Source organism: Coregonus lavaretus (assembly GCF_964263955.1).
Source record: "Coregonus lavaretus genome assembly, chromosome: 31".
Lineage (NCBI taxonomy): Eukaryota > Metazoa > Chordata > Actinopteri > Salmoniformes > Salmonidae > Coregonus > Coregonus lavaretus.
In genome coordinates this window covers 24,418,644-24,441,301 of record NC_140018.1, presented here as the reverse complement: position 1 = coordinate 24,441,301, position 22,658 = coordinate 24,418,644, and the positions used below count along the sequence as shown (strand labels likewise).

General features: G+C 43.0%; 1 protein-coding gene and 1 pseudogene across 2 annotated transcripts; both read right to left on the bottom strand.

Moving 5' to 3' along the window:
• Nucleotides 1–628: 628 nt before the first annotated feature.
• On the bottom strand, nucleotides 629–21,741 carry LOC311106564 (clavesin-2; the record flags this gene model as incomplete). Its single annotated transcript, XM_084148944.1, has 5 exons — nucleotides 629–1,231; nucleotides 5,147–5,367; nucleotides 5,672–5,782; nucleotides 20,423–20,597; nucleotides 21,353–21,741. The coding sequence occupies 5 exons, from the start codon at nucleotides 21,739–21,741 to the stop codon at nucleotides 1,138–1,140; spliced, it is 990 nt and encodes a 329-aa protein (XP_084005070.1). The 3' UTR covers nucleotides 629–1,137.
• Nucleotides 8,642–9,697, bottom strand: LOC311106397 (protein FAM98A-like; annotated as a pseudogene). Its single transcript has one exon. The product of its transcript is annotated as a protein FAM98A-like (transcript).
• Nucleotides 21,742–22,658: the final 917 nt, after the last annotated feature.

Genomic DNA, 22,658 nt, shown 5'->3' with positions numbered 1-22,658 from the left:
TCATAAAATAAGATACGAGAAAGTTATATATATATATATTTTAAATACTGTATCTAAATTGGTTTTCAAGTAGGTGTGTGCTGTTGTGGACAGCGTCTCTCCTATTGAAACAGATAGTTTCAAGATAATCCTTAAATAGGAACACATTTTTGGAATCACATGACACAGAGACAACATTGTTACCACTTCTGAGCTGAACCAATACCTAATACTAAATCATTTCAAAATATGAGATATTTGTCATGTGACCTTGCTGTTGCAGAATGTTTTCATGGTACTGTACTTACTTCTTAATGTGTAGCAAATGTAATATCAAATATCTAACCTTGACAAATGTTTCATAATTGTAGAAACATTTTGTGGTTTGCCAGTTTGAAGACACTGTTCAACCAAAAGAGGGGTATCATAGATGAAAGCATTCCAATGGTAAGATTCAGATGAAATAAAAAATGTGGCCACTGACAAAAGTACATCATTCATTGAGCCTTGTACTGTAAAGGGGAGTTTGCTTTTAGATAGAGAAACCTGAACGCCTGTTTGAATTCCCCATGATCAAAGAGCCACAAGCCTTGCTGTGCACACAGTCAGACACTTTCTGCTTTGCGTTTGAAGAGAACCTCATCATTTTTAGAACAAATCCTGAGCTGCACTTGCAGTTTTGGAAATGTTAAATACTGTCCCAAAAGCCCCCAGCTTCCAATCCCCTTTAAGCGTGATTTCCCATCAGCCTCCTACAGTACCACTTTTTTCACATAATATTTCACGAGAAGCACATACAGAATATTAACAGCAGTCTTTACATGTGTTCCTGTCACATTGACTCCCCCATCCTCCTAGTGTTTAGATCAGAAGTGTATTTACAGTTTTGAATTGGCACTTGACAATAACATATGGAACTCTGCTAGTATCTCTTCTTCCCTTTTCGTTTTTAGAAATATCTCTCAAAATGCCGGCTTTTCCCATCTTTATGATGCTGGAAGAGGTTCTCCTCGTGCTCCAATCTCTTCCCTCTTCCTCGCATCGTTATTTCTCTGTGTTCTTTTTTTGTTTGAGGGAGCATGGGAATTCTCTCCCCTCTGTCTGTCTTTCTGTCTGAGGGCGATGTTTCTTGGTCTGCTTGTGTTGTCGAGCCGTACTTTAGTCCAGCGAGAGCAGCGGCTGCATGTTCTCCTCCTCGCTCTTCACTTTTTCTGGCCGTTTAAGCACTCCGGGCTCCACCACCGACTGGGACCTGTGGATATGAATAAAAGATGACTGGCATCAGAGGGGCCTGTGCTCATTGAAGCAGTATCACTGAGGACTTCTCGCCTACTCTAGTACAAAGGTGTGGGATGCAAAGGTGCGAGCACCAGAGCACCCTTGAATCCTGCAGAGCAGGGAGCACACATAGGAATCATACAAGGTCATAGACGATTGGTTTCATAAATGCATCACAAAATCCCCCAGCATGAATTGTTTTAGGAGGCCTTGGGTCACGTGCAATACACCAAAACACACAAACATACACACGTGCACACACACACACGCACGCGCAAAAGCAAACAAAACATTAAAAATGATCTCCTAGAAATATAAATTGTGTTGTCTTGTATAGTACATGAGCCCGAAAAGGTCATTCGATCACAAAATGTCACCCTCAGACACTGCTCTGACCTATTTCTGATGTATTTCTCCAACAGAAGCCTAAGCTGCTTTGGGGAACAGGAGTGATCATTCATCATGCAGAAGTCTGGAACAGGTTGGTCTCCTGTGACTGCTGTGACAGAAAAACATTCATACGACTAATGATGATAACTAAGAAAACAACCAGAGCTTCATTCACCTGTGGCAACAAAAAAACACCAACAAACAAAATAAAATAGATGATTGTACAGTATTTACACAGGGGCTCAAATTGCTTTTGGAATAGTAAAACTAAAATAGTAGGACCCTGTCAGCCTCAGTGAGCTTAACATTTGGAAGTTCATAAAGCTACTGCTGCTAGCGGGGATCTATGTAATTACTGCAGCAGTGAACAGGGAAGTAAAACAGATCAGCCTGGGAGCCAGTCCACCACTCACACACACACGCATCACAGTCATACAGTTCAGTATGGCTGTGTCATTATGGGGTGGCCATGATACAGCGGCTCATCATTCAGAGCATATGGTTCTCCAACAGTGACTCATAGCCGATTTTGTTATTTTTTAATCAAGTAATGGAAGAGGCAATGTTGGCTTGACCTTTGTGGAGCGTATACATCGCAGTGTAAAGTGGAGAGCTAACAGCCCTGACTAAATAAGTCACTTCAGATCATATGGCTGCTGGTGATTTACAGCACTAAATTCACCATATAGCAGGCCCCTGACCATGATGCTATAATACACCAATCAAATGCTTCTGTCACAGATACAGGGCAGTGCAGGGTAACAGAGGGCTTAGGTAACAATAGGAATAAAGACATTATTAAATGCTTTTATTTCCTTGATGAATCAATGAAAATCCCATACAGTACCTTATCTCTCACTGCTTTGACTGCTGCGTCAGTCTATTGTCTTGGTAAGCAGAAATGTCATTCATAGTAAATTTCACTGATTCAAATCTGCTAAACCACTTATTTTTTTATTTTTACTAAGGATACTGTGCTATGCTTGGGGGAAGTGCATGTATTTCACACACACACACACACGAGAAATTTAGATGGCTCACTAAAGAAAAGGACAAAAGGACATTGAAGAGGCTAATATTCTCAAGGCAAGAAGGCCTTCATGACAATGTCATATGTCTGTCCAGGTTCAGTACAGGGTTGTGTGTGGCAGCAGGAGTGGAACTGAGCTTATTGCCAAAGGTAAAACTCCATCACTTCTGTTCATGCTCCAGAAGGTAGCTAGTGCACTCTGAAAAAGTCAGAGCTCACTCCATTTCATGACCCAGTAAGTCGAGAGAGACAGCCCTAAAGAAACTCACCGAGACAAGGGACTGTCACTAAAGCAAACTAGTCAGTCATCATGCCTCATTTATTATTTCTATAAAACATACATCTATCTGCCATGGAGGATTTCAGAAACTAAACCACTCACCTGAATGAAACACTGAGAACAATTTCTCTGAATAAGTTTTGCATTTTGAATAGTGAATACATATTATAATATCAAAGTATACCATTTCCTATGCTTATCTCTAAGAGCTACCCCCCTGAATAATGTCGGTGAGAGGCCTTTAGTACACAACACACAAACCAGAATATAGATCTCTGTGCTCTGTACTACAGTGTTGTGCAATTTATTGAAGGATTACTCCTACTGTAGAAAATCAATCATGTGTTTTCCATGTATCTTATAGGTATAGGAATCCCTAGTTATGTCCCATATCTGCCCTATTTCTGTGGTTATTACATGAGCCATATACTTTATGATATACAGTGGGGAAAAAAAGTATTTAGTCAGCCACCAATTGTGCAAGTTCTCCCACTTAAAAAGATGAGAGAGGCCTGTAATTTTCATCATAGGTACACGTCAACTATGACAGACAAATTGAGGAAAAAAATTGCAGAAAATCTCATTGTAGGATTTTTAATGAATTTATTTGCAAATTATGGTGGAAAATAAGTATTTGGTCACCTACAAACAAGCAAGATTTATGGCTCTCACAGACCTGTAACTTCTTCTTTAAGAGGCTCCTCTGTCCTCCACTCGTTACCTGTATTAATGGCACCTGTTTGAACTTGTTATCAGTATAAAAGACACCTGTCCACAACCTCAAACAGTCACACTCCAAACTCCACTATGGCCAAGACCAAAGAGCTGTCAAAGGACACCATAAACACAATTGTAGACCTGCACCAGGCTTGGAAGACTGAATCTGCAATAGGTAAGCAGCTTGGTTTGAAGAAATCAACTGTGGGAGCAATTATTAGGAAATGGAAGACATACAAGACCACTGATAATCTCCCTCGATCTGGGGCTCCACGCAAGATCTCACCCCGTGGGGTCAAAATGATCACAAGAACGGTGAGCAAAAATCCCAGAACCACACGAGGGGACCTAGTGAATGACCTGCAGAGAGCTGGGACCAAAGTAACAAAGCCTACCATCAGTAACACACTACGCCGCCAGGGACTCAATTCCTGCAGTGCCAGACGTGTCCCCCTGCTTAAGCCAGTACATGTCCAGGCCCGTCTGAAGTTTGCTAGAGTGCATTTGGATGACCCAGAAGAGGATTGGGAGAATGTCATATGGTCAGATGAAACCAAAATATAACTTTTTGGTAAAAACTCAACTCGTCGTGTTTGGAGGACAAAGAATGCTGAGTTGCATCCAAAGAACACCATACCTACTGTGAAGTATGGGGGTGTAAACATCATGCTTTGGGGCTGTTTTTCTGCAAAGGGACCAGGACGACTGATCCGTGTAAAGGAAAGAATGAATGGGGCCATGTATCATGAGATTTTGAGTGAAAACCTCCTTCCATCAGCAAGGGCATTGAAGATGAAACGTGTCTGGGTCTTTCAGCATGACAATGATCCCAAACACACCGCAAGGGCAACGAAGGAGTGGCTTCGTAAGAAGCATTTCAAGGTCCTGGAGTGGCCTAGCCAGTCTCCAGATCTCAACCCCATAGAAAATCTTTGGAGGGAGTTGAAAGTCTGTGTTGCCCAGCGACAGCCCCAAAACATCACTGCTCTAGAGGAGATCTGCATGGAGGAATGGACCAAAATACCAGCAACAGTGTGTGAAAACATTGTGAAGACTTACAGAAAACGTTTGACCTGTGTCATTGCCAACAAAGGGTATATAACAAAGTATTGAGAAACTTTTGTTATTGACCAAATACTTATTTTCCACCATAATTTGCAAATAAATTCATAAAAAACCCTACAATGTGATTTTCTGGATTGTTTTTCCTCATTTTGTCTGTCATAGTTGACGTGTACCTATGATGGAAATTACAGGCCTCTCTCATCTTTTTAAGTGGGAGAACTTGCACAATTGGTGGCTGACTAAATACTTTTTTTTCCCACTGTACCTGGAAGAAAATACATCAGCTATGATATATCTGACAGACTAACATGTCAGACACCTCTACTTTTGTCTCGTATGAAGACACAACACACAGTCTATCACATTGACACACGTGAATAACATGACTGTCCAGAGTCTAGACGGACCTCTTCATGGTTTTGGGAGACAGGTCTTTCTCCAGGTCTTTGACAGACAGGCTGTAGGACTCGGGGCAGTACTCGGTCTCCTCGTCATAGGCGTGGTCCAGGAGGGTGCGGGCCCAGGTTCCCATGTCGTAGGGGGGCATCATCCCCCCCAGCTCAGAGGGCAGGATCTCAGGGTGCATGAGCTGGTGAAGGCTGTTCAGGTTGTTCCCATGCATGAAGATCTGCAGATGGATGGACAAAACAACACAACAACATTGACACAGATAGATAATGAGCATACAGTATACAGTCTAACAGCATGCTAAAGTCTACAGTATGTTAGAGAGGATAGGTTTGCCATTGTGAAAAGCTTATGTCCTGACCTGAACACTGTTTATATGACTACAGCTATTCAGAAGGCTACGATAAATGATGTTGAACACAATGAACTGACATTCATTGGTTATACAGCAATACAGTTGACCCGATGGTCTTTGTCAAAAAGGTTTTTCATTATGTTCCCTCAACAACATACTCTACTCCTACCCGTTTTCTCGTCTTGTCCTTCAGAAAGGGCCGTATGACGGTGTACAGGGCGTGGATGTACCACGGCTGGTTCACAAAATGGATTCCTCCGAACCTGGCAGGGAAGCTGTCCTGTGGGCAACAAAGAACACAAATACACTCACTATTCTGCCTGATGGTATGGTTACTAACTTAATCCTCTTTTGCTGTGTTAATATTATTCTATTCAAATTACAGTATGTCAGAGGAGAGTATGTTTTAATGAGAGTGGATTTAAACATTGTTATGTAGAATGTAAATTGAACATCATTAAGTGATTTTCCATTCCCTTTTCCAATGTTACAGATTTATCTTGATGGGTTTGCATATTGGGTTTATGTTAATGTTGCTCATCGAAAATCACCCAGTCCATTTATCTTAATAGCTACTGTATATTGAATTAACATTGAATTGTTCAGTGCTGTTGCCTTCTGGGCCATGTTACATTGCCATGCAGGTTGGAGACTGGCAGCTAGGGCAGTTCTCATAGTTTGGACACTATTCTCACAATGTTCTAATCTCTGTGTCATAATTTGGACACAGGGAGTATACTGAGATTATATCCTGACATAACAGGGTTGGCTGGCGAGCACCAGAACTGGATCCCTGGGGAAATGTTTATGTAAATGAGTAATCTGATGATTTAGGGGATTGTCTGTGAGGCGGACGCAGGAGGAACACCCAGAGTACTCCATGTAATCTAGTGACACAGCCTGGGGTAAACTCTGGCCACATTTAACAAGTTGGTAATGTCTCTGTTTCATATGTAAGTGTGGTTCCCATCTGTTCTGAAGACTTTACTGAGGTTTAAGACTGGTGTAATGGCTACCTGTATCATTTAAATGAGCTAATGAAGGTAGTTAATGATGGTGTCGCTAGCTTGCTGTAGCTTTCCCTCTTAAATCTGTCTGTTTCTCATCCATATTAATCAGGCCCGACATTTCAGATCACAGACATGACTGTCATTATGGAGTTTTTCCCTCCCAGTTTAGAGAGCCCAAGCTGGGAGTTCTTCATTAACGCAAGCCATGCTGTACCTTTCTACTGAGCGGAACGTATACTTCTACTGACTAAGTATGGCAATCAACTCATATCACAATACAGATGGAAAACCGGGATACTAATTATTTCTATCACACTTTCAGACAACAAGTTGAAGTGCCAGAGGGTGTTCTTGCCATGGGAGATAGACCTTGCCTCTTGGCTATGCATATTGATTTTCTGATAGTTTGCAGATAACCAGATAGCTGTTCGTTTTTAAAACAGGACAGTAATGGCTTCATGTGCACATGTAGGCCTTGAAGCCGAACAGAAGGATCCTTCCACCTTAATCCTTTTACATACAGGTACTGTGATCACAGGGATCAGGGTGTTAAGAGTCCATCGTTTGTTCAGGATACTCGTCATCACCCTCAGTGGGGCTAGCATGTGTCTGAGAGAGAAAAGAGTCATGTACTTTGATGGTGAAGATGACAGAACTGAGCTTTAAGCCTCTGTCGCCACGGTGATGCTGGACAGCTGGGTTAGCGTCCCTTGGCCTGGCTGCAAGGACACCGGGCGGTCCAGCGTCTGGCACCAGCGGAGGCACTCGCAGGCTGAGATAAAAGATCTGACACCAAGGAACAGAGACAGCTGACAGTGGACAGGAAGAGGGCAAGAGGTCCGAGTCACCTCGCCCGGCCAAATCTCCCAGGTTGCCACAGCCTGGAGTATGTCTCTGAGAGCAGCATCAGCCTGCCTAATATTGTCCCTCCCGCTTTGTGATCCATCCGACAGCTTTGACTAGGATGAAGGCGCCATCTGCATTATACATGAAACACAAAACAGAATACATGATGGAGGCTCTGTCTTCCTCCTCTGGTTGTTGGTGGTGGAAGTGGATTGATCTGTACCCCTAGTGTGATGTTGAGGGAAGGAGGAAAGGGGAAAGAATAGAAATCACCGCTGCCCTCATTTATTTATTCTAGCTACAAGATACTTCTGCTGCGGTTTCATTTGGGGAGGACAACCTCCATGATTGTGAGAGCATGAAGCTTAACTGTGATCATCTGTTCATGTTCCGTGCTGTTGGCCTCAGATGTTTGGATGTCATCTGCTTTTTTTAGCTGATCAGTTTCAAGTGACATTAACCACCTAAGGTCGATTTCCGCATCTACGGAAGTGGCTAGAGATATCTGAATGCCAAGAGTGTGCAAAGCTGTCATCAAGGCAAAGGGTGGCTACTTCGAAGAATCTCAAATATAAAATATATTTTGTTTAACACTTTTTTGGTTACTACATGATTCCATATGTGTTATTTCATAGTTTTGATGTCTTCACTGTTATTCTACAATGTAGAAAATAAGAAAAAATCAAGAAAAACCCTAGAATGAGTAGGTGTGTCCAAACTTTTGACTGGTACTGTATATATGGAGACTGTTTAGTGCCAAAAATAAGGGGTTAAATACATGTAAAAAATAAAATTAAAATAATGCTTCTTGATCTTTCGTATATCTCTCAGATATAGGACAGACACTTCAGAACAAACTTTTTTTGTTCCATGTAGTGAATCTGTTATTCCATGCATTTGTATGGGCTAATAGCAGTAAGGTCAAAAATAATTATTCATCAAATAATGTAATTATTACATTTTAGCCATTTAGCAGACGCTCTTATCCAGAGCGACTTACAGTTAGTGAGTGCATACATTTTCACACTGGCCCCCCGTGGGAAACAAACCCACAACCCTGGCGTTGCAAGCACCATGCTCTACCAACTGAGCTACAGGGGACTAGGCTATGCATGACCTGGACTTTCTCTTCAGTTGGAGACATGGTCACTCTTCACATTCTTATTCGGTTTAGGGAAGAAATTATAATAACCATGCTTTATATTCATATTCACATTTAGAAAATAAGGAGTTTTCACTTCATGACTTGCATGATCTCTGCTTCAGTGGCCTGCACTTTCTTTTCAACTAGTGTAGTTTTTGCTCCTCTGGCTAAAGCCTGCTTGATTGTACTGCTGGCCAGCCTGCTGGAAAAACTGTTCAAACTGTCCTCCTTGGTTCAAATTCTGACCCCCTCGCCAACCTTCTCCCTGACCTCTTCCCCTACCATCACCTCTTCCTCTACCCCCGCGACCCCCTCGGCCACCCCTGTCCTGGTGGCAACCGCCTTCTTGATTTTGGTTGTCGTGTTGGTAACCACCTCCTCCTCCGCCCCCTCCTCCTCCCCCTTGATGCCCTACTGCAGGGTAACCAGGGCCCTGAAAGCCCCCTTGAAATTGTCCACCCCCGTGACTTCCTCTCCCCCCACCCCCTTGATGGCCACCTCCTTCCTGGTAATGACCCTGGTAACCACCACCCCCACCACCACCACCTCCACCTCCTCCTCCGTCCGACCAGCCTCCCTGCACCTTGCCCCCTCTGCCGCCCCCTCCCGCCCCTTTCATAACCCCCTCCTCCTCGCTCGTAACCCCCTCGGCCCCCCTGAGAGTGCTGGTCGTAGCCCCCCCTGACGCCTCCTCGTCCACCCCCGCCATAGTGTCCACCTCCCTCCCTGAGGACCGTCTTGCCTCTTCTGCCAGGTGGGCATCTCTGGTGGGCACGCCTCAATCTCAGTGGGTCGCCCACCTCTGTCTGGCACGCGTCCCATCAGAACCTTGTTAATGGCACAAGCAGTCCTCTCCCTCATCCTGCCACTCCTTGTGCGCATAATCTTGGAGAGGTCCTCTCATGCAGCAAAGAGGTGAGCCACCGAGACTTTGCTCTTTGTGGCGAGGGTTGAACGCAGAGGCGGGTATACATTGGCCAGCTTTTCAGCATGTTTCTTAGCTTTGTCAGACCAACCAAAGGACTGAACTGTCACGTCAAGACGTTTCAACATCTTCCTTCGGACTTCATACTCATTCACAAGTGCTTGATTGATGGCTTCGATTTTTTCAAAGTGAACTGGTCCAAGTGCCTTCTTCATCAGAAGACCCCCAACATGAGTTGATGGCACTTTGGCTAGAGCTTCTTTCAGCTTCTTCTCGCACTGAAGAACTGGAACATGGTGATGTTGGCTGGGGGTTTGGACATGCCCAGGGACACACAGATCCCCTTCAGCTCCATAAAGACAACACTGCCCCCTGCTTCCTGGGCTGCCTTCTGAGGCTTGTTGACCAGGATCATCCTGGAGGCCTTCAGCTCCGAGATCAGAAAGGTGATGAGCAATAGGCAGTTTGTCTTGTTGAGGAGCCTCTGGGTGACATCTCCTGTGGTAAGAACATTGTAAGGACAGGCCAGCTCAGACAGAAGACCACTCATCTCCAGCTGGAACCCCTCTGTCTCACTGGGACAGTTGGTGGCATGGACATTCTCCTCCAGCTGACAGTAGAGCTTGAGCTCTGAGACGATCCAGGCACACACCTTGGTGAACTCTGGTGCTGCTGCTCCCCCGCTCACTGCAGCCTCCAGTGCGCCATCCTCCAACAGAGGGCCTTGGTACCCCAGATCTACCAGTGAGTCAATAATACAGTGGGGGAAAAAAGTATTTAGTCAGCCACCAATTGTGCAAGTTCTCCCACTTAAAAAGATGAGAGAGGCCGTAATTTTCATCATAGGTACACGTCAACTATGACAGACAAAATGAGAAAAAGAAATCCAGAAAATCACATTGTAGGATTTTTAATGAATTTATTTGCAAATTAAGGTGGAAAATAAGTATTTGGTCAATCACAAAAGTTTCTCAATACTTTGTTATATACCCTTTGTTGGCAATGACACAGGTCAAACGTTTTCTTTAAGTCTTCACAAGGTTTTCACACACTGTTGCTGGTATTTTGGCCCATTCCTCCATGCAGCAGTGATGTTTTGGGGCTGTCGCTGGGCAACACGGACTTTCAACTCCCTCCAAAGATTTTCTATGGGGTTGAGATCTGGAGACTGGCTAGGCCACTCCAGGACCTTGAAATGCTTCTTACGAAGCCACTCCGTTGCCCGGGCGGTGTGTTTGGGATCATTGTCATGCTGAAAGACCCAGCCGCGTTTCATCTTCAATGCCCTTGCTGATGGAAGGAGGTTTTCACTCAAAATCTCACGATACATGGCCCCATTCATTCTTTCCTTTACACGGATCAGTCGTCCTGGTCCCTTTGCAGAAAAACAGCCCCAAAGCATGATGTTTCCACCCCCATGCTTCACAGTAGGTATGGTGTTCTTTGGATGCAACTCAGCATTCTTTGTCCTCCAAACACGACGAGTTGAGTTTTTACCAAAAAGTTATATTTTGGTTTCATCTGACCATATGACATTCTCCCAATCCTCTTCTGGATCATCCAAATGCACTCTAGCAAACTTCAGACGGGCCTGGACATGTACTGGCTTAAGCAGGGGGACACGTCTGGCACTGCAGGATTTGAGTCCCTGGCGGCGTAGTGTGTTACTGATGGTAGGCTTTGTACTTTGGTCCCAGCTCTCTGCCGGTCATTCACTAGGTCCCCCCGTGGTTCTGGGATTTTTGCTCACCGTTCTTGTGATCATTTTGACCCACGGGGTGAGATCTTGCGTGGAGCCCCAGATCGAGGGAGATTATCAGTGGTCTTGTATGTCTTCCATTTCCTAATATTTGCTCCCACAGTTGATTTCTTCAAACCAAGCTGCTTACCTATTGCAGATTCAGTCTTCCCAGCCTGGTGCAGGTCTACAATTTTGTTTCTGATGTCCTTTGACAGCTCTTTGGTCTTGGCCATAGTGGAGTTTGGAGTGTGACTGTTTGAGGTTGTGGACAGGTGTCTTTTATACTGATAACAAGTTCAAACAGGTGCCATTAATACAGGTAACGAGTGGAGGACAGAGGAGCCTCTTAAAGAAGAAGTTACAGGTCTGTGAGAGCCAGAAATCTTGCTTGTTTGTAGGTGACCAAATACTTATTTTCCACCATAATTTGCAAATAAATTCATTACAAATCCTACAATGTGATTTTCTGGATTTTTTTTCCTCAATTTGTCTGTCATAGTTGACGTGTACCTATGATGAAAATTACAGGCCTCTCTCATCTTTTTAAGTGGGAGAACTTGCACAGTTGGTGGCTGACTAAATACTTTTTTTCCCCACTGTATCTGTCTCCATTTCTGTGATGAACCTTCAATTGATTAAACCACAAGAATAATCTAATATCACTAAAGAACAACACTTCTGCTGGGTTGGCATGCTGGGTCCTAACTCAACCTCTTACTGGTGATAGGGCTGACCGATAGAATGCCTGTGCACATATATATGTTTTTATACTTAAAAGTGTCTTAAAATTCCAAATCAAATCACTAAATGATCCTTGGTATGACCTTCTTAAAACAATTCCATAAAGCTTAGTAGAACCCCCCTTAGACTCTTATGGGTTCAAACTTGAAACTGATCAGCTAAAAAGACAGATGACATGCAAACATCATCTGAGGCCAGCAGCGTGGAACATGAACAGATGGACTTTGGCGTATATGGGCCATTTTGCAGGGCTCCAAAGCTCTTTTATCACAAGATAATTTCCAATTGGTTTATTAGCTTATTAGCTTATGTTTGGACATATTAGTTAATAGACATGTCATTACTTTGATCTCTTGGTGGCTGTGATGTCACAGCTTAGCCTCCTGATGTCCCTTTGTTGGATATCTAAATGTACATGATGTTACATTGCAGATTTCCCAAGCAACAAAAGCAAGAGACTAGAGCAGAGGTTCAAGGGCAGTCCATCTAACCAGGCATTGATTGCTGATGCGGCATTCCCTTGCATTGCAAAGAGGCATTTATGGCAATAGAAGCCTATAAAGCCAAGCTGTCAAACCCATCAGTGAACACTGACCAACACGTACTGGCAAAATCCCAGAATGAGGAGTTTACAAACTGTGTTGTACTACAAGGAGTCGATGCTATACACTGATGACATGTTATTTGTAGACCAAAACATGCTGATTAACCGATTGCAACAGTGACTCTCATTTGATCTTGGGCTTCATTGTCTTGAATGAATTTGGCAACGGATTTGTAAACATGACAAAAGGGTATATGCACACCCAAAAGATGCGACGGTGTATACTAAAAGACTATAGCCTATAATATGTCAATCCTATTTGATCTTCCACTACTGTCGATCTTGAAAATTCTGGCATGCGGCTCTCATGTCCTCCTGTTCTTTTTTTAGAAGCTGATGAGCCCATCTTTTCCTGGCTTGACGAGCTCTCTAAATTCTGCTCTGCTCCTGTCAGGAGTCATTGATAAAGGATGAGTGAACTCATCCTGCGGTGAAAATGAAAAAAGAAAACATCAATTTAGCAGAGCCCTTTTTAAAAAGGAAATGTAGCCTGAAGTGAAGATGCTACTTTGTTATAACGCTTTACTGGAATCAGACCTCTTCGTGTGCACTAGTTTAAAAGCAGATTACAGTGAGCAGCAGCATTATCCTTGGGGAAGGCTTTTGATTGAAGTTAAGTGAACATTTTAAATGACAAAACCATTGCAAATTCTCTGCTTTCTTTCAAGAGATACACCCTGGAATTAACACATTTAGCCATGGTAATAAAGAGAGGAGAAAGGAGAGAGAGAAGAGACACAGTCACAAACGATAGGTCATGTCAATAACAGGAGACACTTTATCTGCACCAGCCAGATCCGGCCTGCTTTACTTAGCAGTGCGAGTGAGGGATGAAGCTCCACTCATTGGCTAGTCCAATCCTGTTGCAGACCAGACCAGCACAGTTCTGCTGCAGGAAAAACGACAACAAAACTCCAGAGTGCCAGGCGGAATTGGAATCTGAGGCAAGCAGACTAACAATTCGTTTTCCTCTGCCCCTCGGTCCCAGGTATGTCTGCTGCTGTTTCCTCAGCCAGCCGAGAGTCTCCTGGACAGGGCTGTGGGATAAGAGGCAGTGGAGCTGAACATCCAGATGGGAGATTCACAGTCAGACAACCAGATGGAGGGCTTAATAAAACATGCAATCGATGGGATACAGTACATCCGAGCTCAATGAGTTATTCATAGAATGGCATTAGGATCCGGTCAGTGTTCTTCTGCTGGCCTTTTCACCAATTTAGTAGAAAAGGACAGACACTTTGTTTAACCCCTTCAAAGCTCAGTGGGTATTTTATGGATCTGTAATGACATCACTGCCTATGGATGAATCAAACCTCTATAGTCTCCATCCAAATAATACAGCAACACTGAGTTGGCTAAGGATACTGACCAATACAAAAAAACATGTCTTCTTTCTTTTTCTCAGTGGATTCTAAGAAGCATTTGTCTAGGAAAAGGTTGTTCTCCCTGCAGTACTACATACACATGATGTGTACAGTAGCTCCAGTATGTAGAAGAGCATTGATAGATGAGAGACTGACTGGACAGCTAATATATATGCAGTCCGAGGGATTTGGATGTTAGATAACAAAAGGGAAAAGACACAGACAGAGATAACAGCTTTTAATCAATCGAACAAGTCTCAAGGGCATACCAAGATCAGGCAAAGCCCAAGTTAAATCAAAGCAAAAACAAATCTAATAAACCTGGCGGTCAAAATATTCCATCTAATTATCTAGTGCTTTCATTCTCAAGCATAAAGCCATAAAACATATTTATACTACATATCTTCACAAAGTACTTTCCTTATTCCAAGCCTCAGACAGAACAGCATATAATATACAGTGGGGAGAACAAGTATTTGATACACTGCCGATTTTGCAGGTTTTCCTACTTACAAAGCATGTAGAGGTCTGTAATTTTTTATCATAGGTACACTTCAACTGTGAGAGAAGGAATCTAAAACAAAAATCCAGAAAATCACATTGTATGATTTTTATGTAATTAATTTGCATTTTATTGCATGACATAAGTATTTGATCACCTACCAACCAGTAAGAATTCCGGCTCTCACAGACCTGTTAGTTTTTCTTTAAGAAGCCCTCCTGTTCTCCACTCATTACCTCTATTAACTGCACCTGTTTGAACTCGTTACCTGTATAAAAGACACCTGTCCACACACTCAATCAAACAGACTCCAACCTCTCCACAATGGCCAAGACCAGAGAGCTGTGTAAGGACATCAGGGATAAAATTGTAGACCTGCACAAGGCTGGGATGGGCTACAGGACAATAGGCAAGCAGCTTGGTGAGAAGGCAACAACTGTTGGCGCAATTATTAGAAAATGGAAGAAGTTCAAGATGACGGTCAATCACCCTCGGTCTGGGGCTCCATGCAAGATCTCACCTCGTGGGGCATCAATGATCATGAGAAAGGTGAGGGATCAGCCCAGAACTACACGGCAGGACCTGGTCAATGACCTGAAGAGAGCTGGGACCACAGTCTCAAAGAAAACCATTAGTAACACACTACGCCGTCATGGATTAAAATCCTGCAGCGCACGCAAGGTCCCCCTGCTCAAGCCAGCGCATGTCCAGGCCCGTCTGAAGTTTGCCAATGACCATCTGGATGATCCAGAGGAGGAATGGGAGAAGGTCATGTGGTCTGATGAGACAAAAATAGAGCTTTTTGGTCTAAACTCCACTCGCCGTGTTTGGAGGAAGAAGAAGGATGAGTACAACCCCAAGAACACCATCCCAACCGTGAAGCATGGAGGTGAAAACATCATTCTTTGGGGATGCTTTTCTGCAAAGGGGACAGGACGACTGCACCGTATTGAGGGGAGGATGGATGGGGCCATGTATCGCGAGATCTTGGCCAACAACCTGAAGATGGGTCGTGGCTGGGTCTTCCAGCATGACAACGACCCGAAACACACAGCCAGGGCAACTAAGGAGTGGCTCCGTAAGAAGCATCTCAAGGTCCTGGAGTGGCCTAGCCAGTCTCCAGACCTGAACCCAATAGAACATCTTTGGAGGGAGCTGAAAGTCCGTATTGCCCAGCGACAGCCCCGAAACCTGAAGGATCTGGAGAAGGTCTGTATGGAGGAGTGGGCCAAAATCCCTGCTGCAGTGTGTGCAAACCTGGTCAAGACCTACAGGAAACATATGATCTCTGTAATTGCAAACAAAGGTTTCTGTACCAAATATTAAGTTCTGCTTTTCTGATGTATCAAATACTTATGTCATGCAATAAAATGCAAATTAATTACTTAAAAATCATACAATGTGATTTTCTGGATTTTTGTTTTAGATTCCGTCTCTCACAGTTGAAGTGTACCTATGATAAAAAATTACAGACCTCTACATGCTTTGTAAGTAGGAAAACCTGCAAAATCGGCAGTGTATCAAATACTTGTTTGATAGTCTCGTGAGTCTCCTGAGTGGCGCAGTGGTCTAAGGCACTGCATCGCAGTGCTAACTGTGCCACTAGAGATCCTGGTTCGAATCCAGGCTCTGTCGCAGCCGGCCGCGACCGGGAGACTCATGGGCGGCGCACAATTGGCCCAGCGTTGTCCAGGGTAGGGGAGGGAATGGCCGGCAGGGATGTAGCTCAGTTGATAGAGCATGGCGTTTGCAACGCCAGGGTTGTGGGTTCGATTCCCACGGGGGGCCAGTATAAAAAAATATGTATTCACTAACTGTAAGTCGCTCTGGATAAGAGCGTCTGCTAAATGACGTAAATGTAAATGTTGTTCTCCCCACTGTACATTGACTGGCCTCAATGCACAAAACAGCCTTGACTGCTGCTACTGAAATAAGTCTATTTGCCATACGCAGAAAAAACAAATGTGAAATTCTTCTTTTTACACATTAGAAAAAAATGTCAGTGCAGTATGAATACTTTATAGAGTGCTAAAAAAATGAGCTCTGAAGATAGCTCCAAGCATGAACCTCTTGCGGTTCCAATTATTTCACTGACAATGTCCTACTATCATTATTAGAAGTAATGAGAATTTGGCCACATTAAATCTTGTTGCACAAGAGCTTTTGAAAAATGTGTTGCCCTCATCTATAATTAAAACTGATGGATTGAGGCTGGCTAAATGGATTTTAAGCTGTCACCTTTTAAGATGTGAATTAGCACCATTGCACCATGTTACATAATTATGGAGAAACAGGCCAAATCGACAGAGGGATTGACTACAGCCCTACATCTGCAGAATTATGTTAAAGGCCCAGTGCAGTCAAACACGTTATTTCCCTGTGTTTTATATATATTTGCACACTATGCAGTTAGAATAATACTGTGAAATTGTGAATTTTTATTTATTTTTTTATAGCGTAAGAGCTGTTTAAAAAGAATGCCTGAAATTTCAGCCTGTTTTGGTGGGATCGAGTTTTGGCCTGACCGGTGACATCGCCAGGTGGTAAATTAATTCATAGACCAATAAGAAAGAGAGCTCCAAACCTCTCTGCCAATAACATCTAGTTTTTAATTTTCCCCTCCTCACTCCCAGACAGTCCTAGCAAAATTATTGCTTGAGAAATTGCTGTTTGCTAAGAAGCTTTTTTTTTTTCTTTTTGACCATTTTAATTTAAATAAATCACAGTAAGTTACTTAATTGTTACCCAGAAATGATTTGATATTGAGATAAAAACAGCTGCATTGGACCTTTAACGTAAACAGGTTGAAAAATAGATTTATCCCCCACTCTGTCTAAAACCCACAGAAACAATGTACACATCATCACCCACACTGAGGGAGAATGGCTCTCATCTAGCAGCACAGCTCATCTGGAGAGTACATAGCATGGCGGATGGACAGGTTGCCACGGAAACTCAGTGTGGGGTGGGATGGGGAGGACTGGTCTGTTGTGATTGGCTGCTGAACACGGGTTATTTCTCTAGACTGAGAGGGACAAAAGGCATCGGTAAGACAGAGACAGAGGGAGCAAGAGGAAACAACAGAGGCTCTAAGATAACAAAGTATAGCTTGGGGAAACCACGGCCAGCATGGTGTGTTCTACTCAGTCCAAGCATTTGTTTTTCTTGGTATTGATTTGCCAAGAATATCTGCGCTGTAAACAAGTATTAATTTCTTTCTCTTCTTTTGCAAATACACAATGAAATATCTAGCAGAGTTTGTGCTCTGTGTATTAGCCATTCCAAAAACAATAGATGTGACTGTCAGTTTTGGAATAAGGAACTAAATTATCACACAGTTGGAGATGTGTTTTGAAATATCCTTATGGGCTATCTTGAGATTTTCTGTGAATTTCCATTTTTCTGTTAAGCTTCAGAATCTTCCACAGTCTCTGTAAATCAGAGTGTTTTCATTGTTGCCAGTGGTAGTGTTAAACGGTTTTCATTGTTGTCAGTAGTGTTGAAATTCTTCATAGTATTCTGAACGCACCACCCATGTGCAATAACAAATGTACTGGCAGGAAATTATAAACAACCTGAACCAAGATCCTGAAGATCACACACGTACGCACACACGCACGCAAGTACACACACATAGACACACACACACACTCACACTGGTGGGCAGCGAACAGTAAGCTGCACCTGGTACAAATGACATGTAAGATGGATCATCAGCTATTACATGTCCTTCACAACATAATACGAAAAAAGAACATCTTGACATGTCTTGGTATTTTCCTAAATCAATAACCATAGAGACAACGAGTGTTAACCTCAGCTGAGGATGAAAACCTAATGTTGAGGTCTTGGAAGTGCTTTTGTGTGAGTTTTTGTGTGTGATTTCTTTAGCAGCTCAGGCCCTTAATGACAGGCATAGTGACTCATGAGGCGTACACACAAACCCCCTCAATGTCATTACAAAACCCACCAGGGGGCCGCAACACCCTGAGATACTCTCAGTGCTCAGTGTCAAGTGGGCTCACAGATAGGTCACCACTATTGATTACAGAGGAGAAACTTTTCTCTCTAATTTTAGCATTATAAGGAGAGGGGTCCAGCACTGGACAACACATATTGTGTCTGAGGTGGAAAATCAATAGTGGTATACCATACCATGTAATAATATCCTATATACCTTATGAAGTACATACTATTGTTGAGCTGATTAACATATATTTTTTTACAGTAGATACAGTATAAACTTGCTCAAATGGAAACAGATTCAGTCAGGGTTTTTCAGTCTCTGACTCAGACAGGGAGAAAAATGTGGCTGATTCCATTAGTTATACAATGTTTCTGTGTGTTTTCTTTTCTTTTCCATTCAACGGACGACAACAGTGGGTTCCCGCATGATTTGGTAGTGGCACATTGGGAGACTGAGATACTAATAGCAGATCAAATAGATCAATTATTCACAGTCTAATCTGTGTCTGGAGAAGCAATGGAATGTGCAACGGCCTCATCATGGTCCTCCATTGATATTCAGTCAACAAACCTCTCTGGTGATAACTGTCTATGCTCTACATGGTACATTATACAAGGCTACACGGCTATAGAACAAGCCTATCTAAACTTTTCATACACTGGAATTTGAATAATGGGTTACAAGAGGAATTGTCTGACATTCGCAAGGTCGTTCAGAAAAATGTCTGTATGCATTGTTATTAGGTTATAGGCTTAGGCTCCACATCATATTTATATTTTAGTTGGCCAGCTACCAAAGCATGCACTTGGCCAGAGACCTTGTATTTTTCTCTTCCATTAGAAATGATTGAACAGGGTCAAAGGAATGTTGTTCAAATTTGATTCTCTGCATCACCTGCTGAAGATTGCAATCATAGGCCTACACTGCCAGTAATCAAAATGTAAATATCATTAGTTATTTCTTATGCAAGTCTTTGATTGTAAAGTAGTTTCTGAGAGTACAGGAAAGTGATTATTGAGTGAAAGTGCTTTTACATTTGAACAGTTTGTCACATAACCAAGAGAATGATAAGATAGTTGATCAGAAAGAGTTTCTCGTGAATATTCAGAGACGTGTCCACCTATTCCAGTAGGTGTGCAGGACCATGTGTGGTAAATTAAATCAAATCAAATGTTATTTGTCACATGCGCCGAATACAACAGGTGAAGACCTTACCAAGAAATGCTTACTTACAAGCCCTTAACCAACAATGCAGTTCAAGAAATAGAGTTACACAATAAGATTACATAACAATAACGAGGCTATAGGGGGTACCGGTACAGAGTCAATGTGCGGGGGTACAGGTTAGTCGAGGTCATTTGTACATGTAGGTAGGGGTAAAGTGACTATGCATAGATAATAAACAGCGAGTAGCAGCAGGGGGGGGGGGGGGACGGGGGGGCCATTTGATTATGTAAATAGTCCGGGTGGCCATTTGATTAATTGTTCAGCAGTCTTATGGCTTGGGGGTAGAAGCTGTTAAGGAGCCTTTTGGACCTAGACTTGGTGCTCCGGTACCGCTTGCCGTGCGGAAGCAGAGAGAACAGTCTATGGCTTGGGTGACTGGAGTCTTTGACAATTTTTTGGGCCTTCCTCTGACACCACCTAGTATATAGGTCCTGGATGGCAGGAAGCTTGGCCAGTGATGTATTGGGCATTACGAACTACCCTCTGTAGCTCCTTACGGTCGGATGCCGAGCAGTTGCCATTGGTTGAAATAGAGCCTGTCTCTAATGTTCAACGCATATAAACTAGAAGCAGTAGAGCTATACTTCTATAAGCTACCATAAGAACAATGGAGATCTGCACTTCAAAAATGCAGCACTTACAAGTGCCTGGTGTATTCAAAATCCCAAAAGGACAAGATCCCTGTTGTAGGCTTGACTAAAATGATTAAATGTGGCAAACCCATCTAAATTAGGAGTAATCTGGGTAATCTCAGTAAATGGAGTCAAGTGTCAAAAGTAGCTAAGAACTTCATCTGAGTGATGTTGAGCCCACAAAAGAGAAGGGTTAGAAAAATGTTGAGACTATTACCTGTAGACCTTCTATGGCCAGTCTCAGCATACTCGGTGTTAGTTTGGAGGCTTGCTTAAATGTGAAGTTGCTCCAGTCGATGATCAGGACAAATCCATTCACCTGTAACTCTGGATCTTCTATCATGGACTCCAGCGACAACAGAATAGCTCGCAGTATATCCACAAATGTATACCTATAGATGTGAGAAAAGCATTAGGAGACTATTCTATGTAGCCTAGATTACAAACATAAGAGGGGCAATTGGTTCTACAAAGTAGTAATAAGTGATTATTGTGTAATTATTATTAAATAACAAATGTACCATGTCATCTTAGTACTGTAATCCCAGTTCAAATGAAATGTAACCAGTATACCCTTGTTTGGCATTATATACTGGAAGTGACTCTTACCATTTTCATTCAGGAGAGTAACACAGAGAATCAGATTGGAGAGACAATTTGACTTGTGTGAGTGCTGTTATTGGTGAAGTTAATGGCCACTCCTGGTGGCATTTTGTTTGTTCATCACATCCTGCTATTGGGTGAGGTCTGAAAAGGCTGTTTTAAATTACTCATGTAATTGTCATTGTGACTATGGAGATCACATAAGTGGGCCCCTAAAGTCAAATCTCTGCAATTAAGTAATGTGGTGAAACTATATTTGACTGTATCTGATTCAGTCCTTACATTCCTCATTCACTAGTGGGGTGATGATAGAATTTCTACTGGCCTGTGCAGCCTAAACTTTTCTCATTGCCTACATCCATGATACTGACATGGATTGCCTTTGGGTTAATAGTTCAATTGTTTCGGTTATGTTCATAAGACTAGGCTCTAACAAAACCAATAACACAGATTTGTGAAAAGTAAATAGAGCAAGCAAGCAAACTGTCAAGTGGTGTTAGAGTAGTTCTGAATCGACAGCTCCCTAATATCAGACGGACATTACCTGCTCTGGTCCCAGTTAGCGGCGAAGAGAATGAGTATTTTCCTGCCATATCTGTCCAAGTTGGTCAACACCCCCGGAAATCCGTCTTTGAGAGCTTGCTTGATGCCCGGGTCGGTTGCTTTGAGGTTTTTGAACATATCCAGATTTTGCTGACGATACTCAAAATACTGGGCCAAGAGACGGAACGCCTCGAAATGGTTAAATTTCCGCGCTCTGAGAAAGCGCAGGATGAAAGCATCGTCTGTCCTAAGAAAGCCAATGTCTGGGCGCGTGATAATCATGTCCCTCACCTCCTGAATGTCCTGATGTACAGTGTCGGGGTTCTCCTTTAACTCCACCTTGGCTTTCTCCAGTGTTTCTGGGGACAAGCCGGCTTGTAAGTGAGTCATCGTTCTTGCTTCAACGTCCACGGCCAATGTTGAATGGTAGCTAAAATGTTACCGTAGATACAGCCAAAATCGCGAACAATGAATGCGTCACGTACAGGCCTATTGCACCTTCTCAATCAGGACCCTAAAATCAAAGCCTGACTTCAGATATCGTCCTGCTTCCCTGAGTATGATAGAAGGTGCAAGCAACATTGGCTGTATTCACTTTTTGGACAGCGCCATTAGGTTTCCACCTGTACCTTACATTTGACTTCTGTTTCCAAGTTTATTTTCATATGTCGACATTTATAGCTCTCAATTCAATCATAATACTGGCTGTTGCTGACTTCCCCAATGGGTCTAAATATGTTCCGCTACCAATTGCTAGCTATGTTGAAAGCCTTTTAAACACAATTGTAAGACAGCCATTATCGTCCATCCCCACCCAAAAAACTAATATTACAATTACCATAAAAACATTACACTATCCAAGCGGTCAGGCAATGCGGCAGCCTGCAGCAACTATTGTCATAACTATCCTTACCGAAAGCATTTCAATTCAAAATCAGAGAGATGCTATCACCGATTGCTAGAAATTACAGTCAAAGAATCAAGGCGATATATTCCGTCGACATCCTCACTCCATCCAGCCTGCTGTCTATTTCCATTCTGTGTGTTTGGTACCAAAATTATTTGAATGTGGGACCAACTTCAAGTCCCGTTGTTCTGATCCGTGCTGCTCCGGTTCTGTGGTGGAGGCTTTACGTCAAGTGCTGCTGTCGTCGATTTGTTGCTGTTGAAAGTGACTAAAAACCATCGCTCCGGTGATACAGTCAGTCTGACCGTCATCACATGGTGGAGGGGGGAGAATCACCCGCTCTCCTCTCTCTATTCATCGCACCAAAACACCTGCTCACTGGCTGCTACCAGACCACACA